This window comes from Triplophysa dalaica, chromosome 8 (assembly GCF_015846415.1).
Source record: "Triplophysa dalaica isolate WHDGS20190420 chromosome 8, ASM1584641v1, whole genome shotgun sequence".
Taxonomy (NCBI): Eukaryota; Metazoa; Chordata; class Actinopteri; order Cypriniformes; family Nemacheilidae; genus Triplophysa; species Triplophysa dalaica.
Genome location: NC_079549.1, coordinates 7,250,694 through 7,270,475, shown reverse-complemented (window position 1 = coordinate 7,270,475; position 19,782 = coordinate 7,250,694). Strand labels below are relative to the sequence as shown.

Here is a 19,782-nt window from a genome sequence, read left to right as displayed (position 1 = left end):
CTCGCTTGTAGCGACGACGCAGGAGAAGGCGGAAAGGAGAAGGCAGCAAAATGCACAATACTGCTCGCTCCACTTTTATACATTTATGTTTTTGAACAGTTAGTTTTGTTTCCAAAGCTTCAGTACATAACTGCACTTTCTTCTGTCTTTTGAATGAACTGCAAATTCTCTTAAGAAGGCAAACCGAAATGAGATATACAGCTCTCTGCTCGGAGTGCGTCAGTGAGTAAAACACACACATGTACCAAATAATAGATTATTAATAGCAGTTCACTTCCACGATTTGGTACGATTCAGTTCATATCAGCATTTGTTTTTATAACGATTGTTCCTCAAAATTCAAAGTGTTATACGTTTATATTTTATTCTATTTTGCTGGAATGATGGCGTTCGATGTGAGTCTTTACGTTTAGTGTTCTCAGAATACTTCACCTTGGCTTTAGAAAGCTTGCATATTGCATCATCTTGTCATGCCAGTCACATGGTCTAAAATGGCTTTCCCTATTCCTTCATTAGTCATGGGTGTGTTTCGGACGATTCATGCAGTAAACCAATCAGTCTCATCTCCCATTCCCTTTAAGAGCAAGTTGCGCACGTGCCATGATGGCATACACGGTGGAATTTGGAAAAGCAAAGATTGGACGCTTCCAGGGAAGAAACGTGAGAGGTTAACGTAGGTGAGCAGACCATGTACGGCTTTCCTGTAGCTCAGTGGTAAGAGCATTGCGTTAACAACACAAGGTGGGGGGTTCTATCCCACGGGATTGCACATGCCTATGTATACAGTTGTGTTCAAAATTATTCAACCCCCAATGCTGTAAATGGTTTTAGGGAATTTAGTGTACATTTGTAATTGTATTCAGAATGAAATCCTACAAGGACTTCTTAAAGAACCATATGCAACTAAAATGACATCAATTAGTTTTGTAATACAGTAGTAAATGTTTCTTTTGTGAATTCTTCATTGACATAATTATTCAACCCCTTAAAGACTACCACTCTGAAGAACAGAGGTTCAATGAAGTGTTTTCAATCAGGTATTGAAAACACCTGTGGATATCAGGGAGCAGCAATAAAGCCTAATAAGCACCAATTAGGCAGCTTTAAAATGACTGTGATACTCAGCTCCTTCTAGACATTTACTGGTGTGGTTAAAAACATGGTGAGGTCAAGAGAATGGTCCAGAAAGACAAGAGAACAGGTGATTACTCTTCACAGGAAGGGCAATGGCTATAAGAAGATTGCAAAGATGTTAAACATACCAAGAGACACCATAGAAGGCATCATTCGCAAATTCAAGGCAAAGGGCAGTTGAAACGCTACCTGGTCGTGGCAGAAAGAAGATGCTGACTTCGACTGCTGTGCGCTACCTGAAGCGTAGAGTGGAGAAAAGTCCCCGTGTGACTGCTGAGGAACTGAGAAAAGATTTGTCAGATGTGGGTACTGAAGTTTCTGCTCAGACAATACGGCGCACCCTGCGTAATGAAGGCCTCCATGCCAGAACTCCCAGGCGCACCCCCTTGCTGTCCCCAAAGAATAAGAAGAGTCGACTGCAGTATGCCAAAAGTCATGTGGACAAACCACAGAAGTTTTGGGATAGTGTTCTGTGGACTGTTGAAACAAAATTAGAACTGTTTGGGCCCATGGATCAACGCTATGTTTGAACAAGGCCTATGAAGAAAAGAACACCATGCCTACTGTGAAGCATGGCGGGGGGTCAATCATGCTTTGGGGCTGTTTTGCTTCTGCAGGTACTGGGAAGCTTCAGCGTGTGCAAGGTACCATGAATTCTCTTCAGTACCAGGAGATATTGGATGACAATGTGATGCAGTCCGTCACAAACCTGAGGCTTGGAAGACGTTGGACCTTTCAACAGGACAATGATCCCAAGCATAACTCCAAGTCCACTAGAGCATGGTTGCAGATTAAAGGCTGGAACATTTTGAAGTGGCCATCGCAGTCACCAGACTTAAATCCGATTGAGAACCTCTGGTGGGACTTAAAGAAAGCAGTTGCAGTGCGCAAGCCTAAGAATGTGACTGAACTGGAGGCTTTTGCACATGATGAATGGGCGAAGATACCCGTAGATCGCTGCAAGACACTTGTGTCAAGCTATGCTTCACGTTTAAAAGCTGTTATAACTGTAAAAGGATGTTGTACTAAGTACTAAGATTGAATGTCACTTGGGGGTTGAATAAAACTGACAATGATGTGAGCTCAGAAAAGACATTTGTGGTTATTTCATTATAAATGTTATGTCATATTTGTCTGACCTAAACGTGCCTCTTTGATTTAATTGTAAGCAGGATGACTGAATGATCAAAATCTATGTCAAACCGACCAAAACAATCAATTTCGGTGGGGGCTGAATAATTTTGAACACAACTGTAAATGAATAGGATAATGCAATGTAAGTCACTTTGGATAAAAGCGTCTGCCAAATGCATAAATGTAAATGTACACAATAATAATCTTTTACATTGTAATCCATTCATTTGTAATATTTGACATTATTGTGTGCTGCTGCGCATCCCTCTGTATGTAATAAGCAGAGTGTATGCATCATGTGTACCCGCCTATAGGAGCAAATTATTGACGCACTCTTTATATAACTAAAAAAAGATTGCGGGACCAGGTTTCAGTTGGTCAATGTGCAGTCTATTTCAGTAACCTCAAAATAGCAATGCGACAACAATGCGCCTGAACACACCTCGTTTTCAGACCAGTATGCCCATGGGCGCACAAAGGCATTTGCTATTAAAAAAAAGGGCGCAGGACGTGCAAATGAAAACAGTTGGGCTGAAACTACCAAAAAACACATAGTGCCTGGCGCTGCATTGCATTTAATAAAGGTATATATACATGGTATGCATCAGAAATAAGATGTTATAATGCCGATAATGTATGCTAATAGTACGTGGTGGTAAGGCAACTATTTAAGGTTAAAACCTGAAGAACGGTGTCTTCACTATAGAAATCAATTCATATGTGTCATTTTTAGTGGAGTACCCTTTTATAGCAGTACTTATGTGACCGTTAAGTAACAAGAATATACACATACTGTGCTTAAAAAGAGTGTTTGAATAGCTGTATAGCAGTTAAAATAGTAAGAATAACGTTTCATGTTATTTTCATGAATAACCATGCTATACATTGTAATCTGGTGAATAAAGTCCCAATGTCCTGAAAATGTGAATACATGCATGCAAACTTTAGTGTGTGTAGCAATTTTGTTTCACTACATCAAAATCTGAAATGTGACATTACAACAGAAAGCAGGTGCCCCTTAACTACAGTAGGCCTAATTGTGAAAAATACTTGGTGGAAAAAGATTAGATTTCTATGTTCTGTTCTACAAATGTGTCATGTTAATGTGTAATTCTTGTAAAATGGTATATTCTTGCGTGTGGGTAGGTGGGTTAATGGGGGGGCACATCTGGGGCCGTTGCCCAGGGGCACCATGAAGTCTTAATACGCCTCTGTCGATACCTGATTTGAATATCTGATAATATAGTTTTTATTTTCTAAATATTCATGCAATTTTAACTCAATTTTATCATTCAATTGCAATTTTGTATATACTGTACTTTCCATTTGTGATTGTAGAACAGGAACTAATTATAAATAACTCTCTCAGGAGATTAGATACAGTAGGTCATAGAAAGATAAATGGTCTACAGGCAGTTAAATGATAGACCATCATTTCCCACCTGGCATCTTTAATGGGGCACTCAAGCAGGTGGCACTTACTGGTACTGTCGCTGTAAATGGCATCCTTGCCAAACATGTAGAGCTCTCCGTCTTTAGAGACAATACTGCTGCTGCCGTTGTTGCAGGCCGTGTACACCGCGGTCTTGGTCTCGAGTTTGATCATCTTTTTGGGTTTGTAGGGCTTTGGTTGTCTTCTGCTCTTTGCTAAAGACAAGCAATGATAACAAGAGGTTGACTACCCGTGTGCAACATCCTAACAAAAAGATTATCATCTCAGACCAATTACGCAAGACAAAGTGAAATACATGTCATACTTGATTCTCCATCCTCTCCTTTGCTGGCAGAGCCTGTGAAAAAGACACTCCCATCCTCTGCCACCAGCAGGGCATGGGAGCCATCATGGCCCACTGAGAACTGAAGGATCTTTGGCGATTTAGTGACTGGAAGCTCCACCCACTTCCCAGCTGATGGGCCACCCTGCTTGATACCAAGGCTCTGATACTTTCCGGTGTAGTAGATCTGCATCAGTATAAAGAAAGACAACGATGTTTATAACTCCGTCTGGTTGTCAACGGATGCTGCACGTTCAAGTATCATAAAAAGATACGGATTCAAAAATCTATTAGTGAAATTACAAAGATAAATAGATTAGTATGTGCTATGTAATTTTATGCTTAAAAGACTAATGCCAAAGTCCCTTTAAGGAAGGTCACTGCACTAGGCACCCATATTTGCAACACCTCTTGGCAGCTATTTCATTCATATTTTAATTCTATCTACTTAAATCTCTGAAATCTCTTGCTAAAGCTTAATGTTTGCAGATTGCTTTTTTTACATGACCAAAGGTGTGAGTGTATGTATGAATAATTTTTTTTTATTAATATAAACAGTTTATTGTTTTCTGTAAAGACAGAAAACAAACTGTATATAAAAAATCATATATATTTATATATATTGAGGCTGTCAATATATTACTATTTTTTTATCACGATTAATTACACCCTTTTTTTTTAGATTAAAAAGTAAAGTATAAAACACTATTTATTTTGTTTAAATGTTTATTGTAGTGATTTCAATCTATTTCATTTTTTTACTAACTAATCACACACTGCTTTTATGATTTTAAACATACTTTTACATTCTAATAAGTTTTTAGGTAAAATGTTAATTTTAGTTTTATCCTGTGAACTACTAACTACATTTCTCCAAAAAATATTCTTTCATTTTGCATTTATTTGTTGAAAATGAACAATGTAAAAACAGGTCAAAATAAAAGAAAATATTTTTTTTCAGACTTCAAATACTGCTAAGAAAACAAGTTCATATTCACTTTTAGGCAATACAGCAGTCATGGTTGTACATACAGTTGAAAGAAAAAGTATGTGAACCCTTTGGTCTTATTTGGATTTCTTCATAAATTGGTCATAAAATGTGTTCTGATCTTCATCTAAGTCACAAAAATAGGGAAACACAGTCTACTTAAACTAATACTGCACAAACATTATACGTTTTCATGTTTTTATTAGGGATGCACCGATACTACTTTTTCCTTTCCGATCCGATTTCGATATCTGAATTCTGCGTATCGGCCGATTCCGATTCTGATCCGATACTAGCACTGTTTTTCATGATCAAAGTAGACTTGCATATTTTAACTTTTATTGCCAGAGGTGGATAGTTAAGAATGTTTATTTTCAAGTACTTTTTAAAATATCTGTACTTTATCAGAGAACTTTGGACAAAAAATGCTTTCCTACAGTATGAAGCACATCATACTTATTCCACTACAGTCCATAAATATATATATTTTCTAAATCTACCAATTTTCCTTTACTTGAGTATTTTTACTCAAAAGTATGATTATTTTCAATGTAATTAGGTGCTGTATTAAACTTAAAAATAAATACAAAACAAAAATGTGGTCTCATAAAGCTTCGATACTTACAAAATGTTTAACAAATAAATCTCTGTTTATTACACAAAGCTATCACAATATAAAAGTCTCCAAACTCGCTCATGCACATCCTGGACACAAAATGATCCACAAATTAAAGTCATGCGCGGACGCAGTATGATGCGCTTAATGCACCCGCTTCCCTCACGAGCATCCCGGATAGTGATGATCCTGCTGTCGCGGGGATCTTTGCTTCCCAAGTTCCAAACAGTTATAACACAAAGAGAATATATATGTTATGTGTTTAAATCAGAACATTTAATCCATCCTAAAGTTAAAAGTTATTGTGCATGAATGACGCATAACATAGACCGCTTCCAGTGATTGAATCTAATAACGTTACACTCGGCGAGTACAGTCTCCGGCAAAATGCATTTTAAACAAAACCACAGTCTATTATCTAGTGTTATGAATAGGGATGGGTACCGAAACTCGGTACTTTATTGGTCCCGGTGCTGAATTATAAAAGACCGAAGTATCGATAAGCTCTGACGTTAACGGTTCTGCTGTCGGTACTGGATAAATTAAGAAAAACATTTCCTATTTCTTGTTGCTAAATAAACGTACCTAGCATATTTTAACTGACCAACCATTTCTAATATGCGGTAATATTAAAGACATTTACTTGCATTTTCGTTAATCGCAATCTCGCACGCGAAATGTCCGTCAGTCCCACACTACACAGAGCTCGCGCGCGCACAACATGAAATCGCGCGCGCGCGAACAACACGAAAGTTCGCGCTTAATAGAGTGACGATGGCGGAGAGAATCAAACGGTCGAGTGGATGCAGACAATGCTCGTTGCGACAAGTGAAACAAGATTTTTGCTTGAAAGAGCCGAAACACAAGCAATCTGACAAAACATCTTTCAAAAGTGATTAATGGGCAGACAGATAAATGCAAAGATTTCGACAACCTAGCTACTAGTTCATCATCCACGTCCTGAGGTACGTAGCCTACCGCCGACATAAACATTGCATAAGGTTTCTTTAAATTAGTATGTAATAATTTAATAAACACACATCACATTAAAGTATAGCCTATATATAAATATTTAGAGTTTTTATTTCTGCAGTAGCCTAAATAAATCTTAAACATAAAAAATGCTTTCACAGTACTACATTTAAAAAGGATGAATAATGGTAAATTACGCTTAAAAAATTATAAAGCAGAGCTTGCCTAAAAATTAATTTGTAGTGATGAAATACATAAACTTTTTGTGTGTGTGTACATTGCAAGAGGTTCCAAACCTGTATGACTTTTAAGCCCAAACATGTTACACTGCATAGCCAGGACAAGACCATGATTTGAAATGACATCTGGGCATCTGATAGCAAGGATTTGAATGTATAAAGTGTCTAAGGCATGAACCTGACAGGGCCTGTTGCTGATGCATGTGCATGTGCATGTGCTACACTACACACATCATCACAAAAGAGAAGATCTCCAGCCACAACACATAATTGGAATACCTTTTCTGTATTATTAAACAACAACAACATCAAAAAACACAAAAAAACTTAGGCCCCCATGCATTTTTATTTTAATTCTCTATGAATAATAGGCGGGAATCAGTCATCTTTTACATGCATTAAGATATGTAAGGTCAGTAAAGAATGTTTTAAATAGTGAAAACAACTCCAGCTTTAGTTTTAGCTTTCATTAAAAAACACAACAAAAAGTACCGATAAGAGTTAAACAACTCCAGCTTTAGTTTTATCTTTCATAAAAAAACACAACAAAAAGTACCGATAAGAGTACCGTTAAAGTACCGGATCGATAAGTGGTACCGATAAAAGTAGTAATACCGTTAAAACCTTAACGATACCCATCCCTAGTTATGAAGTATATTGAAAACTTTGGAACGAGTAACGTCCTGACTGTTCCCGGACACACGCATGCTGGATTGAGATTGACAGATTACCGAGGTCAAGAGTTTTTTTATTTATGTTATATCGGTTTATTCCTCGCATAAAGCTATCTAGATGCATGACATCGAATATAGTGCATGACAACGTTTATGGTAATTTCCTGATAGTTATTCCTTTATGATGCTTTAGAGTAACATCCACGGGTATCGCAACGGATCGGACTGAAGAGAACCCGTCAGTCCGATACCCGATCCAGCAAAAAAGACCCGGATCGGCCCCAATTCCGATCCAGAGTATCGGATCGGTGCATCCCTAGTTTTTATTGAACACAACATGTAAACATTCATAGTGCAGGGTGGAAAAAGTATGTGAAACCCTAGGCTAATGACTTCTCCAAGAGCTAATTGGAGCCAGGAGTCAGCCAACCTGGGGTCCAATCAATGTGATGAGATTGGATGTGTTGATTAAAGCTGGCCTGTCCAATAAAAAACACACACCAGTTTTGAGTTTGCTGTTCTGAAGAAGCGTTGTCTGATGTGAAGCATGCCTCGCACAAAAGAGCTCTCAGAAGACCTACGATCAAGAATTGTTGACTTACATAAAGCTGGAAAGGGCTACAAAAGTATATCTAAAAGCCTTGATGTCCATGTGTCCACGGTAAGACAGATTGTCTACAAAATGGAGAAAGTTCAGCACTGTTGCTAAACTCCCTAGGCGTGGTCGTCCTGTAAAGATGACTGCAAGAGCACAGCGCAGAATGCTCAATGAGGTGAAGAAGAATCCTAGAGTGTCAGCTAAACACTTACAGAAATCTCTGGCACATGCTAACATTTTTGTTGACAAATCTACAATAAGGAAAACATTAAACAAGAATGGACTTCATGGGAGGACACCACGGAGGAAGCCACTGCTGTCCAAAAAAAACATTGCAGCACGTTTGAAGTTTGCAAAAGAGCACCTGGATGTTCCACAGCACTACTGGAAAAACATTCTGTGGACAGATGAAACCAAAATTGAGTTGTTTGGAAAGAACACACAACGCTATGTGTGGAGAACAAAAGGCACAGCACACCAACATCAAAACCTCAAACCAACTGTGAAATATGGTGGAGGGGCATGGTTTGGGGCTGCGTTGCTGCCTCAGGCCCTGGACGGATTACTGTCATCGATGGAAAAATGAATTCCAAAGTTTATCAAGACATTTTGCAGGAAAACTTAAGACCATCTGTCCGCCAACTGAAGCTTAACAGAGGATGGACGATGCAACAGGACAACGACCCAAAGCATAGAAGTAAATCAACAACAGAATGGCTTCAACAGAAGAAAATACGCCTTCTGGAGTGGCCCAGTCAGAGTCCTGACCTCAACCCGATTGAGATGCTGTGGCATGACCTCAAGAGAGCGATTCACACCAGACATCCCAAGAATATTGCTGAACTGAAACACTTTTGTAAAGAGGAATGGTCCAAAATTTCTCCTGCAGTTGTGCAGGTCTGATCTGCAACTATAGGAAACGTTTGGATGAGGTTATTGCTGCCAAAGGAGGGTCAACCAGATATTAAACCCAAAGGTTCACATATTTTTTCCACCCTGCACTATGAATGTTTACATGTTGTGTTCAATAAAAACATGAAAACGTATAATGTTTGTGCAGTATTAGTTTAAGCAGACTGTGTTTCTCTATTGTTGTGACTTATATGAAGATCAGAACACATTTTATGACCAATTTATGAAGAAATCCAAGTAAGCCCAAAGGGTTCACATACTTTTTCTTTCAACTGTATATTTAGGACATTTTCTGAAATTATTTTTTGGTGGCGACCTCGATTTTTATCGCAGTCTTCATATGTCTTGTCATGCTGCCAGTCTTTCACATTGATGATGTTTGATTTGGTTGAGAATATAATGATCACATCACACCTAGAAATGCATTTGAAATGAAAATTTGGAAAAAGACACACATGCTCCATCAATTATTGCAATCAACTCAAAGTCCTTCTATCGTCTTACAGAGACACAGTCATGTGTTGCGACATTTATTGAAAAATTCTTTCAGTCCTGTTTTTACTGCACATTGGACTGGATAATCACCAGATAAAAACCACAAGTTAACTCTTCCTGGAGGACAAAACCAAAAGCATTGTTATCTCATGAGGCCTAGAACAAACCCACTGTCCCTCCTTAAAACACTGCAACACATCAGACCAGTGAGCAACACCCTGTGTCCCGGTTTCACATTTAGTTCGGTTGCCTGGTCCGAACCCTAGTTCGATTGCTCCCCCCTCCCCCTGCAGCTGCTGGACTCCGTTCATTTTATTATGTTTGTGCCATCAGCCTGCGTCCCTGCGTCATCAGCCTGCAGCTGTTTACCCTTTCACAGATGAAGGCGTCAAAATGCATAACATTGCTTGCATCACTTTCATACATTTATGTTTTGAACCGTTAGTTTGGTTTCCAACGCCTCAGTACCAATTGGCAAGTTAGTCTGTGAATGTACTGCACATGCTCTTAAGAACGCTGAAGGCGAATAGAAAATATATAGCCTATAGGCTACAGCTCTCGCTTGGAGCACGTCAGTCGTGCTCGTCAGGAAAGTGAGTGAAACGCACAAAAGCACACATTTTTATACGTCATTAGTAGCGGTTAAGAACATATTAGCCGACTCGGGTACAGTTCGCAGGTGTGCACCCAGGTTCGGAGGTCTGCGTTGACATCACCCATACGAACTGAACTCTGACGTGTATCGAACCCAGGTGCGCACCAAAAGTGCTAGTCAAATGTAACTTCTTACCACACCTCACAATGACAAGTGAATTAAAAAATGTACTGTTAGTTAATGTACTAAGAATTATACAAATATTAGTTATATTTATCATAAATAAATGAGACGAACCATTTCTAAATATAATTAAAAAATAACTAGATTTTGATTTTCAGGCCACCTTTTGGGAAGAAAAGTGCAGCATGACAAATCTGGTGACTTTTTGGAGAAACCTTAGCTTTCATTCAGTAGAAAAATGTCGGCACTACTTCCGTGGTAGTACGAGGATATCCAGAGCAAGATCATCTCTTTTGCCATCTACAATAGACCGTATTGCAGCGGACTCATGAATAAACATCCGTCACTTTTACTGACTGGACAGACAAACATTAACATAGATGACCTGTACATATATACATATGACAGTTATCATGTGACATAATCCCGTGCAACAATCTTACAAAATCATGTGGTAAAAAAGATCACATGTAAATACACACAAACTGCATCCTCTCCGGCCTCACAGACACACAGTAAGGCCAGATCGAGCGTGTAAGCACTCAACTGCAGGGCTACAACAATTAAATAACTTCCAGTTATTTAGGCATGTGTGCAGATCTACAGATCTCTTCTGCTGTCTTTGCAAGGACAGTTACTTTCACACAACATACATGCAGTATGGGAATTAACAACCAGTTAATTATCATAAAAATAATGTTACAAAACCTTAAGGGCACTAACACAAGCTTGATATAATGCAAAACATATAGTCTTTTCTTTTGATTTGGCGTAATGTATGACTTTGTGAGGGTAATATTATGACTTTATGATATATGAATTGTTGAGATTCATCAAATTATGCAGTTTTTTCTCTAGTTATGGGTCTAAATTTAGGTTATTTAAGACATTAGTGCTTACGACGTAATATATCAAATGTTTTAGGCATAAATTGAGTGAGGATTATAAATAGGTGGGTGTTTACCTTTCCAGATGCTGTTTTCATCAAAGCAAACTCTCGGCCGGCTGCAATCAGAGCTGCTTCCTCATCAAACCCAGTACCTGAAGACACGCACGCAAACCACAAAATTTGTTCACGTATGCAGTTATATGCATGCATACATGTGAGCTTTAAAGAATTGTCTCACTGATGATATGAAGGTCTTTCTCAAGATCAAAGAGAGAGATGCCACAGGCGTGAAGACACTTCCTGGCCAGTTTGAGCTGCAGTTCTTGCTGTAGTGCTGGGTCTGAGCTGGTGGCATAGATCCGCACCACAAAGCCATCCTGAAAAAATACAAACAATAAATAATTACTGTAGAAAGATTCAAAGTAGGGAAGGAACATTGACATTGCTTGAGTATCGGAATAACACTGAGGTCAAGGTTGGTGACAGTTTTTCTGTTTCAGTCATTTAGTGCATTGAATCAACTCATATGAAGCACACAAACCATGTCTCTACATCAGCTGTATGGTATTCATTTGACTCTTAATTTATCTGTTAATCAAATTTATTTCATTTGAGTTGATCGTATATTATTGGCTGCCTTTCTTATTTCTAATGAAAGAAATGACTATGTTGACACAATTATATTTGTCTATGAAAAGTAATTTAATATTGTAATTATATATTTTGCATTTGCAACTCCATTACTCATGTCTTACAAGTTATGACCCTTTCATTTTTAATCACAACAGAAATGCCTTTCTGCTACCACGCTTCCTCTTTGTCACGTATTAAGCCTCCAAAAACTCAAATGCTTTGTTTCATTGCCATTTCCAATGCCTTGCAGAGAATCAGTTTTGGGGGAGTGATTAGGGCGTGTTTGCATTTCAAAGTGAATGTCACTCACAGTCGAACACATCACTCCACACAAACCCTTACAACTTATTTTATTAACATCTACACTCTTCATCTCATTATCTTTCGTTCAGTTATGCAAAAATACATCTTCAAAGGCATATGTATGAATATTTTAACCCCCCCAACACACCCACAGAACTGTCCACATACGACAAGGCAGTGGGTTTAATCCCGCGAGTACTCACCCGAGTACTCACCCTGTCAGCATAGCTTTGACACAAACTCACATACAGCAAGTCTGAAGACAAAGGGGGCCATGTGCCGCTGACAGCCACGATCAAAGCAATTTTAGAAAATAAGCAATGATCATGTTTTTATGACACACAGGGGAGCATCAATGACTCTGACATTCTCTGTTTGATAAACACATCACTTGAGAGAGAGCATGCTGATGATGTTTGAGTTAACCAACTTCTTGGTGTTTATTATCTATTTCTCTGTCAGGAAAACCTGAGTCGTCTGCCCGTATGGCTACATCTGTGTGCTTAACCTAGCGACAAGACAACCTCTGGTTAAAACAACCAATAGAAACTCCAGCAAATAACTGCAAATGTTTGAGTAAAATTCACAGTAAAAGCAAACTAGACTAAAGTAGACTATATCATCAATATAAGAAGCTAAAACTAAAACTGTCCAATCCCCTTAGCACCTGATCGAAGAGGCGGTAAAAGGATGCCGCTGCTCCGTGTAAACCAAAGGGTAAAATGATACATTCCAGAAGGTACCTGGAAAGCAAAGGCACTTGCCAGTAGCCTTTACATAAGTCTAGGGTAGTTAGATACTTTGCCTTGCCCAACTGTCCACTCTTGGCATAGGATAGGGATCATTTTACATTTATGCATTTGGCAGACGCTTTTATCCAAAGCGACTTACATTTGTACTTCGGTATCTGCAATCCCCTGGGATCGAACCCACAACCTTGCGTTGTTAATACAATGCTCCTACAACTGAGCTACCGGAAATCTGTCTATCAAAGGATGAATAGAGCCAAGTTGAGATCGCGCTCCAGTGAAAACGTCATTATACAGTCTCAGCATTACAAACCAGAACAATTTTACTATTGTAGTTACAGGTAGTAAAATTGTAGTTGTAGTTGAGCTTGTGCATAGGCATAGGCAGCAGCTTTTGCCAGAGGGGAACTAGCATCCCCTGGTTGGGCCTGGGTTCTCCTGAGGTTTTTTTTCTCGATTGGAGTTTTGGGTTCCTCGCCACCGTTTGCATAATGTTTTTTGCACTATTTGCCTGGCCGGGGGGGGCTGCTTTAGAATTCAGAAAATTTTAAATAATTAATATTGCATATAGGAATTTATAGTCTGTTTAATATTTGACCTGTGGTTCTCTCTCCTTTATCTCAAATGTGTGCTTTTACTGTGCGTGTGTGCGAGTGTCAATGTGTGTAAGTATGTATGCATATTGTGTGTGTGGAGCATTTGTATGTCTTTTGTGTTTTCACCTTTTTCTTGTTTATAAGTGTTTCTAAGTATATGACCTTAGTTGTTTTACTTATAGGCAATGTGTCTCATGTACAGCTGTTTTGTAACAATGAAAATTGTAAAAAGCGCTATATAAAAAAGTTGAGTTGATAATAACGCAATAAATAGACTCGGTATCAAAAAGTCTAATGCCTATGTCTTACACTCAACATGAAGGACACATGTAATCCTTAGAATCTGACCAAAACAAGACGATTTAGGAGGCAGCAGAAATAACTTTCGAAACCAGGCAAGATCCTAATGAAGCTCACTGGTTTTGGAACAGGGTGACTTTGTATATCTGAAAATATTTCAGTGTGACAATGTCAATGAAAAAAAGAACTTACATCTTTGCAGGCTGCAATTTGGTTAATATATTCTCCATCAGTGAATATAATGTTCTGCCCATCTGCTTGAAGACCTGAAGAACAGAGAGAGTAAATTAAATAATGAGAGAATGTCGAACATGCCAGAGAGAGAAGTGCTTGTATCTATGATTGTCACATGAATACCAAAGACATTTTATTCTAGACCTGCTTGCCATGATCCTGCTTATTCCTAAAATTGCGAAACGTTTTGATAGATCCGGTCAAATGTTGTCCACTTTTAACCAAAACGGATGTGGTCGGAAAATCATCTGAACACTTATTTGTAGTGAAAACACTTGTGGTTAAAAGACTGTCTAATCATTAAATGCATATTTTGGAGAAACAACATGAACAAATGCTTTTTTATTCTGTGATTCTGTAATTTACAGCAGATGCGTGTTTTTACCAGGCATTGTGATGGTGCCCTCCTGCTCCAGGGTCTCTGGATTGATTTTAATGGCCGACATGCTGTGACTGTTCATGTCCCGATAGAGCAAACAACCCTGTAAACAAAAAGTGGCACAACAAATTTTCATGGATGACCCTTAAACATGCCAAAAACTGCAAACTATCCTAATGATGATGATGATATGCAAACAGACACTCAAACCCTCAAGATAAATAATCACATTCAAATACCTGAGCGAATCCCAGCCATGACCTCTTCTCCTTACGGTTTCTAATACGTGATGTAGAGTTGTACACATGGCCCTGCAATCAAAACCTCTCATTAGTTCACACATAAACAACCTGCTAAGTAAGCACTAAAATAGAGCCATCCTACAAATCTTACAAAAGCCCACAGGGGAAAAAAAAACGAACAAATTTGTAACTTACATAAACAGAAATTCAATCAATACAGGCAGTTTCATGTTTATGCTGAAAAATTAACTTTTTTATATTTCCCATTGGGAAGCAAATGAACAGATGGTGGCCTCACCCTGACAGTCCCACTGTAACCTGAGCCCACTTTGTAGAGACCATCCTTGCAGAGAAGGTACAGGAAGGAACCATCTGTTTGAAGAAGACAGTGTTCATCTTCATCGATGTTCACCTCCTTTAGAACCCATTTGTTCATCAGCGCAGCTCGCTTGATGCCGTTCCCAAACCAGTCCTGAATCTGGATTTTCCCAACCAGAACTGCCTGCACACTGCGCTGGAGAGCATTCAGGATCATCGGAACCTTGGAATACAATTATACAATAGTTGGGTCAGAAACTTGTGCATTCACATAACCCTGAATCTCCACTCATTTACATTATGAACAATGAATTGGAACTGGTTCCAAGATAACAATCTGAATTCCTCCACTAATGCTGACAGTAAACCATGTAAATAAAATACTCTGTTCTGAACTTAAATTTATGTTTATGTTTAATTTTTGTTGCTCTTGTGCAATCGATGAATTACAATTTGTTAGTATTTATGCCAGACCTCGAAATTAACTTTATTACTTGGTAGCAATTACAATTTATATATGTTAAAGGAAGGACCAGAATGACCATGAATGCGCTATAGAAACTGACAAAAAAAGAGAGAAATTTGTTGAATAAAGTAGTTAATATTGGGGGGGTTTTAACAAAATGTTTTCTTGTCTCAATCCCCATGGACTATTTAATCAATAACCCTTTTCACGCAGCAATACAGGTAAATCGGTAAAATCATTCCGATACATGTATGGTAAATACACAAATGTAATGTTCACACAAGCAACGGCATTCTGTCAATTTACCAGTAAGACAGCGTCCATACAGCTGTAACAAATTTGCAGTAATATTATATCATCAAGAAATGTTAAGAGATACTACACAGCACAGAGTGTGCCAGTCATCTGAGTTAGAGTCTTGGGATACGCACAAAGCAGTCAGTGCATCATGCATTGTACGTGCTCTTACCGGTAATCCTCATTCTTAATTCACACAGCGCCTCATACTGGTAATTTTGCCGGAAATCTTACAACAACATTTACTGGCACTGATTTACCTCAGGGGTTCTGTTCACACACAATCTGTTAGTGGTGCAATTGATCACAAAACTCAAGGTTCTGATCATCTTATGGATTTTGGGTCACAGATTGGATCAGTTTATGTAGTAAATGCTCATCATAGTGTTATTATTATATATATTTATAATAATAACTATAAAAACTGTTTTTTGCAATCAATAAAAGGCTCAATAATAAGGGTCAAAGAATTTTATCAAAATAAAGTTGTAAAAGTACCCTGAAGATATCAACAGATTAATTTAACAGATTACTTAACAGTATTAGTCTTCTACAATTTGTTATACAAAATGACAGTATGTATTAGGGTTGGGCGATATAAGGGCTGGGCAATTTGGCCTAAAATCAATATCTCGATTAATTGAACATGTTCTCTCGATTACGATTATTGAACGACTATTTAGTTTTTGTTTATTTTTGTTTGTTTTTTGCCCGCGTAGATCTCTGACAAGTTTTATAGTGTAAATATGTGCAACTAAAGGTGGGTTATTTTTTCTAATGAAACATTTCTTATTTCATGTTATTTTTAGATAATCAAAGAAAATACAAAGAATTTATGGTTATTTATTGAACATTTCTAATAATAAACATCTTTGTGTTATTTTTTGGAAACATTTCCTCTGCCACTGAAGACAGGAGAACAAACGCAACACAAATCAGCAAATCATTTGTCTGCATGTGTCTTGAGAAATCTGATGTACTTTTGGACCCTGCCTGGAGACACCTGTCCTGCCGTCATAAGAGCAGTCACATGAAAGAAACAGACAGAGTTTAACCGAGATTTAATAGTTGAATGGCGATTAAAACTCATCAGTCTGTCATAAGAAATATGAAGTAAACGTGTTTCAGTATATCTATATTTCTAACAATATGCAAATTTGGGGACTAAAAGTCCTGTGATTACTAAACAGGAGCAGATCTGGAAGAATGTGTCTCGTATCAACTGTACCTGTCTTTCACGCATATTACATAAACAGAATATTTGATTTCCATTTGAATCAGATCATTCAAAAGTAGACATTTTAAGCTTTCTTTAGACATGAACAGCGTAGCATCATCCACACAAAATTATCCAACACAACTGATGTGCTTTTCCACAGTGCCACGTTCTGTCGAGCCTGAGGCCATTTTACAAGAGGTCAATTTACAAATTCATTATTTTAAATACAGACGCACGGCAAGCACGTTGAAATAAAGAGTCGCAGACGCGCCTCGAATGATGTGCCACCCACTGGTGGCACATCATTCACTTCACTTGCAGGCAGTCACCAAAAGACAGCAAGCTTACATCCGGAGCACTTTTGGAGAAAGCCGTGTGCTGCGTATTTTCCCATGCATTTTTTTATACTTTTGAGATGGTAGCTACTGGTCAGCTCCGAGCAGGGGCAGATCCCCATAATTAAATCGCAATCTACGGGGTTAGAAAATCTTGTTTTATCCCATCACGATTTAATCGCAAATGTAAATATAGCTGCAAGCAGCAATCATCGGGTTCAAGCAGTCTAAGGGGACTAAGGTCGACTGCCTTCGCCGACTACGCTCAGGAATCGCACCATAACACATCCACTACGGATGACATTCTCCCACATCAAGTAAAATACAGAAATGGTCAGCAACGGTTAATACAGATCACGCATGCTAACACTCAAATCCAAAAACAGGTGTAAAGCCATAATACCTATGGGACGAGTGAAAGTAACCAATTGTCAAGTCTCTATGATGTTCTGTTGCCGAGATATGGATCCTGCTATACGGTTGTTAAGCTAACTTGTTTGGTTGCGGCATGGCACCTGCCAATTGATCGCACACTAAACCACAGTTGAAACGAAGCAAGCCCCGTGCCTCTACGATGTTCTAATGCAGAGATGCAGGTCTATCTAAATGGTTGATATGGTTATATGTTTTGTTGCTATGGGCATGGCTTGTCACTTGTCATATTATGAGACACGTATCCATGAGTTAAACGAACCAACCCGTGTCTCTCCGATATTCTACTGCAGAGATGTAGGTCTGGCAAGGCTGTTGGTAAAATAATCTGTTTGGTTGCTATGGGCGTGGCTTGTCACCTGTCATATTTTGAAACACGCATCCATTAATAAAAGAAAAAAAATCCTGTGTCTCTATGACATTCTATTGCAGAGATATATGTGCTTTTGTTAATACAATGCACATTCTTCAAATTAGCTTCTTTCGTGTTCTAAAGATGTAATATTGATTTAAAAAAATAAGACCACCTTAAATTGATACATTGATTCACATTCATGGTCTTCAACAATATTCCAGAAGGCTGTGCTATTTAAATGATGCTTATTTGGTACATACAAATATATATAATTTCTCCACCATTTTAATCTTCGATTAGAACTTCAGGAAGTCATGTTTACCATGTCTAAATGCATTGAGTTGCTGCCATGTGACAGGCTGAGTAGCAACTTGGGTTTACATGCAATTAAACTGGTGTACCTAATAAAGGTGTGTTATGTGAAGCAATACAGCATCTTACAAATATGGAGCAATGTTTAATGTTTAACACATTTAACACTGTTGTCCTGTGAGAGTATAGCATACAACACACACACACACACATACATACATACAAAAGCTTGCAGTCACACAGTGCACATGCACGAATCACAGGCACACAAAAAAATGTTTGGTGCCAAGAATCATTTGCAAATGTTAGGACTGACTGCACATATAAAAAAATTCCTGCATTATCTCTATGTAATGTTTGTGCTGCTGTAACATCCTCACATTGACTTTTAATATAATAGCAGAACAAGTTAATATGGCAAATATCTTCCTTACCAGAAAAACTGTATTGTTTTAAAAGCAAAACATCAAGTTAACTACATGATCAATGCAGAAACTTCTATTAAACATGCACATTCCACATCATGTAGCTTTCGTATGATCGAAGCGGATTTCACCTTTTTGAGCTTTATGAAGGCATGCCTCTTCCAATGACCATCCTATTTTGCCTGCTTGTTAAGTGTCATAAGATGTACAATAGAACTTAATGGCAAATCAGTTGGATTAGTTGGATAGAGCCCCATGATGATATGTTTAGCCGTTCTGGATTTATGGCCATTTAAATGTGATAGGCTCCGCCCATTTTTAAATTTGGGCGCCCCTAAGCGACCATGAAAGGAAATTTCTACTTTTATTCGATAATTATTTACAATCACTTTCCACAGAAGTCATCTGCATTGTTTTGTTTCCCATCGGTCGAAAAACCAACGACTAGTTCGCGAAAGAAGGTTTTGGACATCATCAGCGATAACTCACGAACCGTTCGATCGACAGAAGTGGTTCAAGAGGCAAAGTTGCTTGGAAAAAGGAGTCCTATTATATGATATAAATAGTTTGGGTATATGTCAAATGTCACGTCAGACACAGTTGTTTATGCACTCCAAAAGCGTTATTACGCCCCCCTCTGGCCGAATAAGTTGCATTTTGCAATTTTGAATTTGGACAGGCAAAAATGAAAAAGAGACACATATCATGCAGAAGGCAAAAAGCTTAGGTGTAATACGAGTAAAATAATAAAAATGGGAAATTAGAGGGATTTGTGCCTTTAAGAACCAAAACAAAAAGTGCTTTAATACCCCCACACAAGGTATGAGTTTGTTGGTGGTAAGGCTGCACGATATATCGTTTTAGCATCAATATCGCGATGTACGCATGCGCAATAGTCACATCGCACGAGGTGCGATGCAGGGAAAGTTTTTTTTCTATATATGCCTGATGTAAAGTAATGAATTCTGATTTATGGGTTCTTT

General features: G+C 38.3%; 1 protein-coding gene across 16 annotated transcripts in view; it reads right to left on the bottom strand.

Annotated features, from left to right (window-relative positions):
* Positions 1-19,782, bottom strand: part of mycbp2 (MYC binding protein 2) — a 137,712-nt gene that overhangs the window by 93,366 nt on the left and 24,564 nt on the right. For all 16 annotated transcript variants that reach the window (XM_056754676.1, XM_056754688.1, XM_056754683.1 and 13 more), the window contains exons 6-13: positions 14,939-15,181; positions 14,638-14,709; positions 14,405-14,501; positions 13,978-14,051; positions 11,443-11,581; positions 11,280-11,356; positions 4,026-4,230; positions 3,751-3,915 (exon numbers count right to left, since the gene is read on the bottom strand). In XM_056754676.1, coding sequence (XP_056610654.1) covers positions 3,751-3,915; positions 4,026-4,230; positions 11,280-11,356; positions 11,443-11,581; positions 13,978-14,051; positions 14,405-14,501; positions 14,638-14,709; positions 14,939-15,181 — 1,072 coding nt within the window. The remainder of the gene's footprint in view (positions 1-3,750; positions 3,916-4,025; positions 4,231-11,279; positions 11,357-11,442; positions 11,582-13,977; positions 14,052-14,404; positions 14,502-14,637; positions 14,710-14,938; positions 15,182-19,782) is intronic.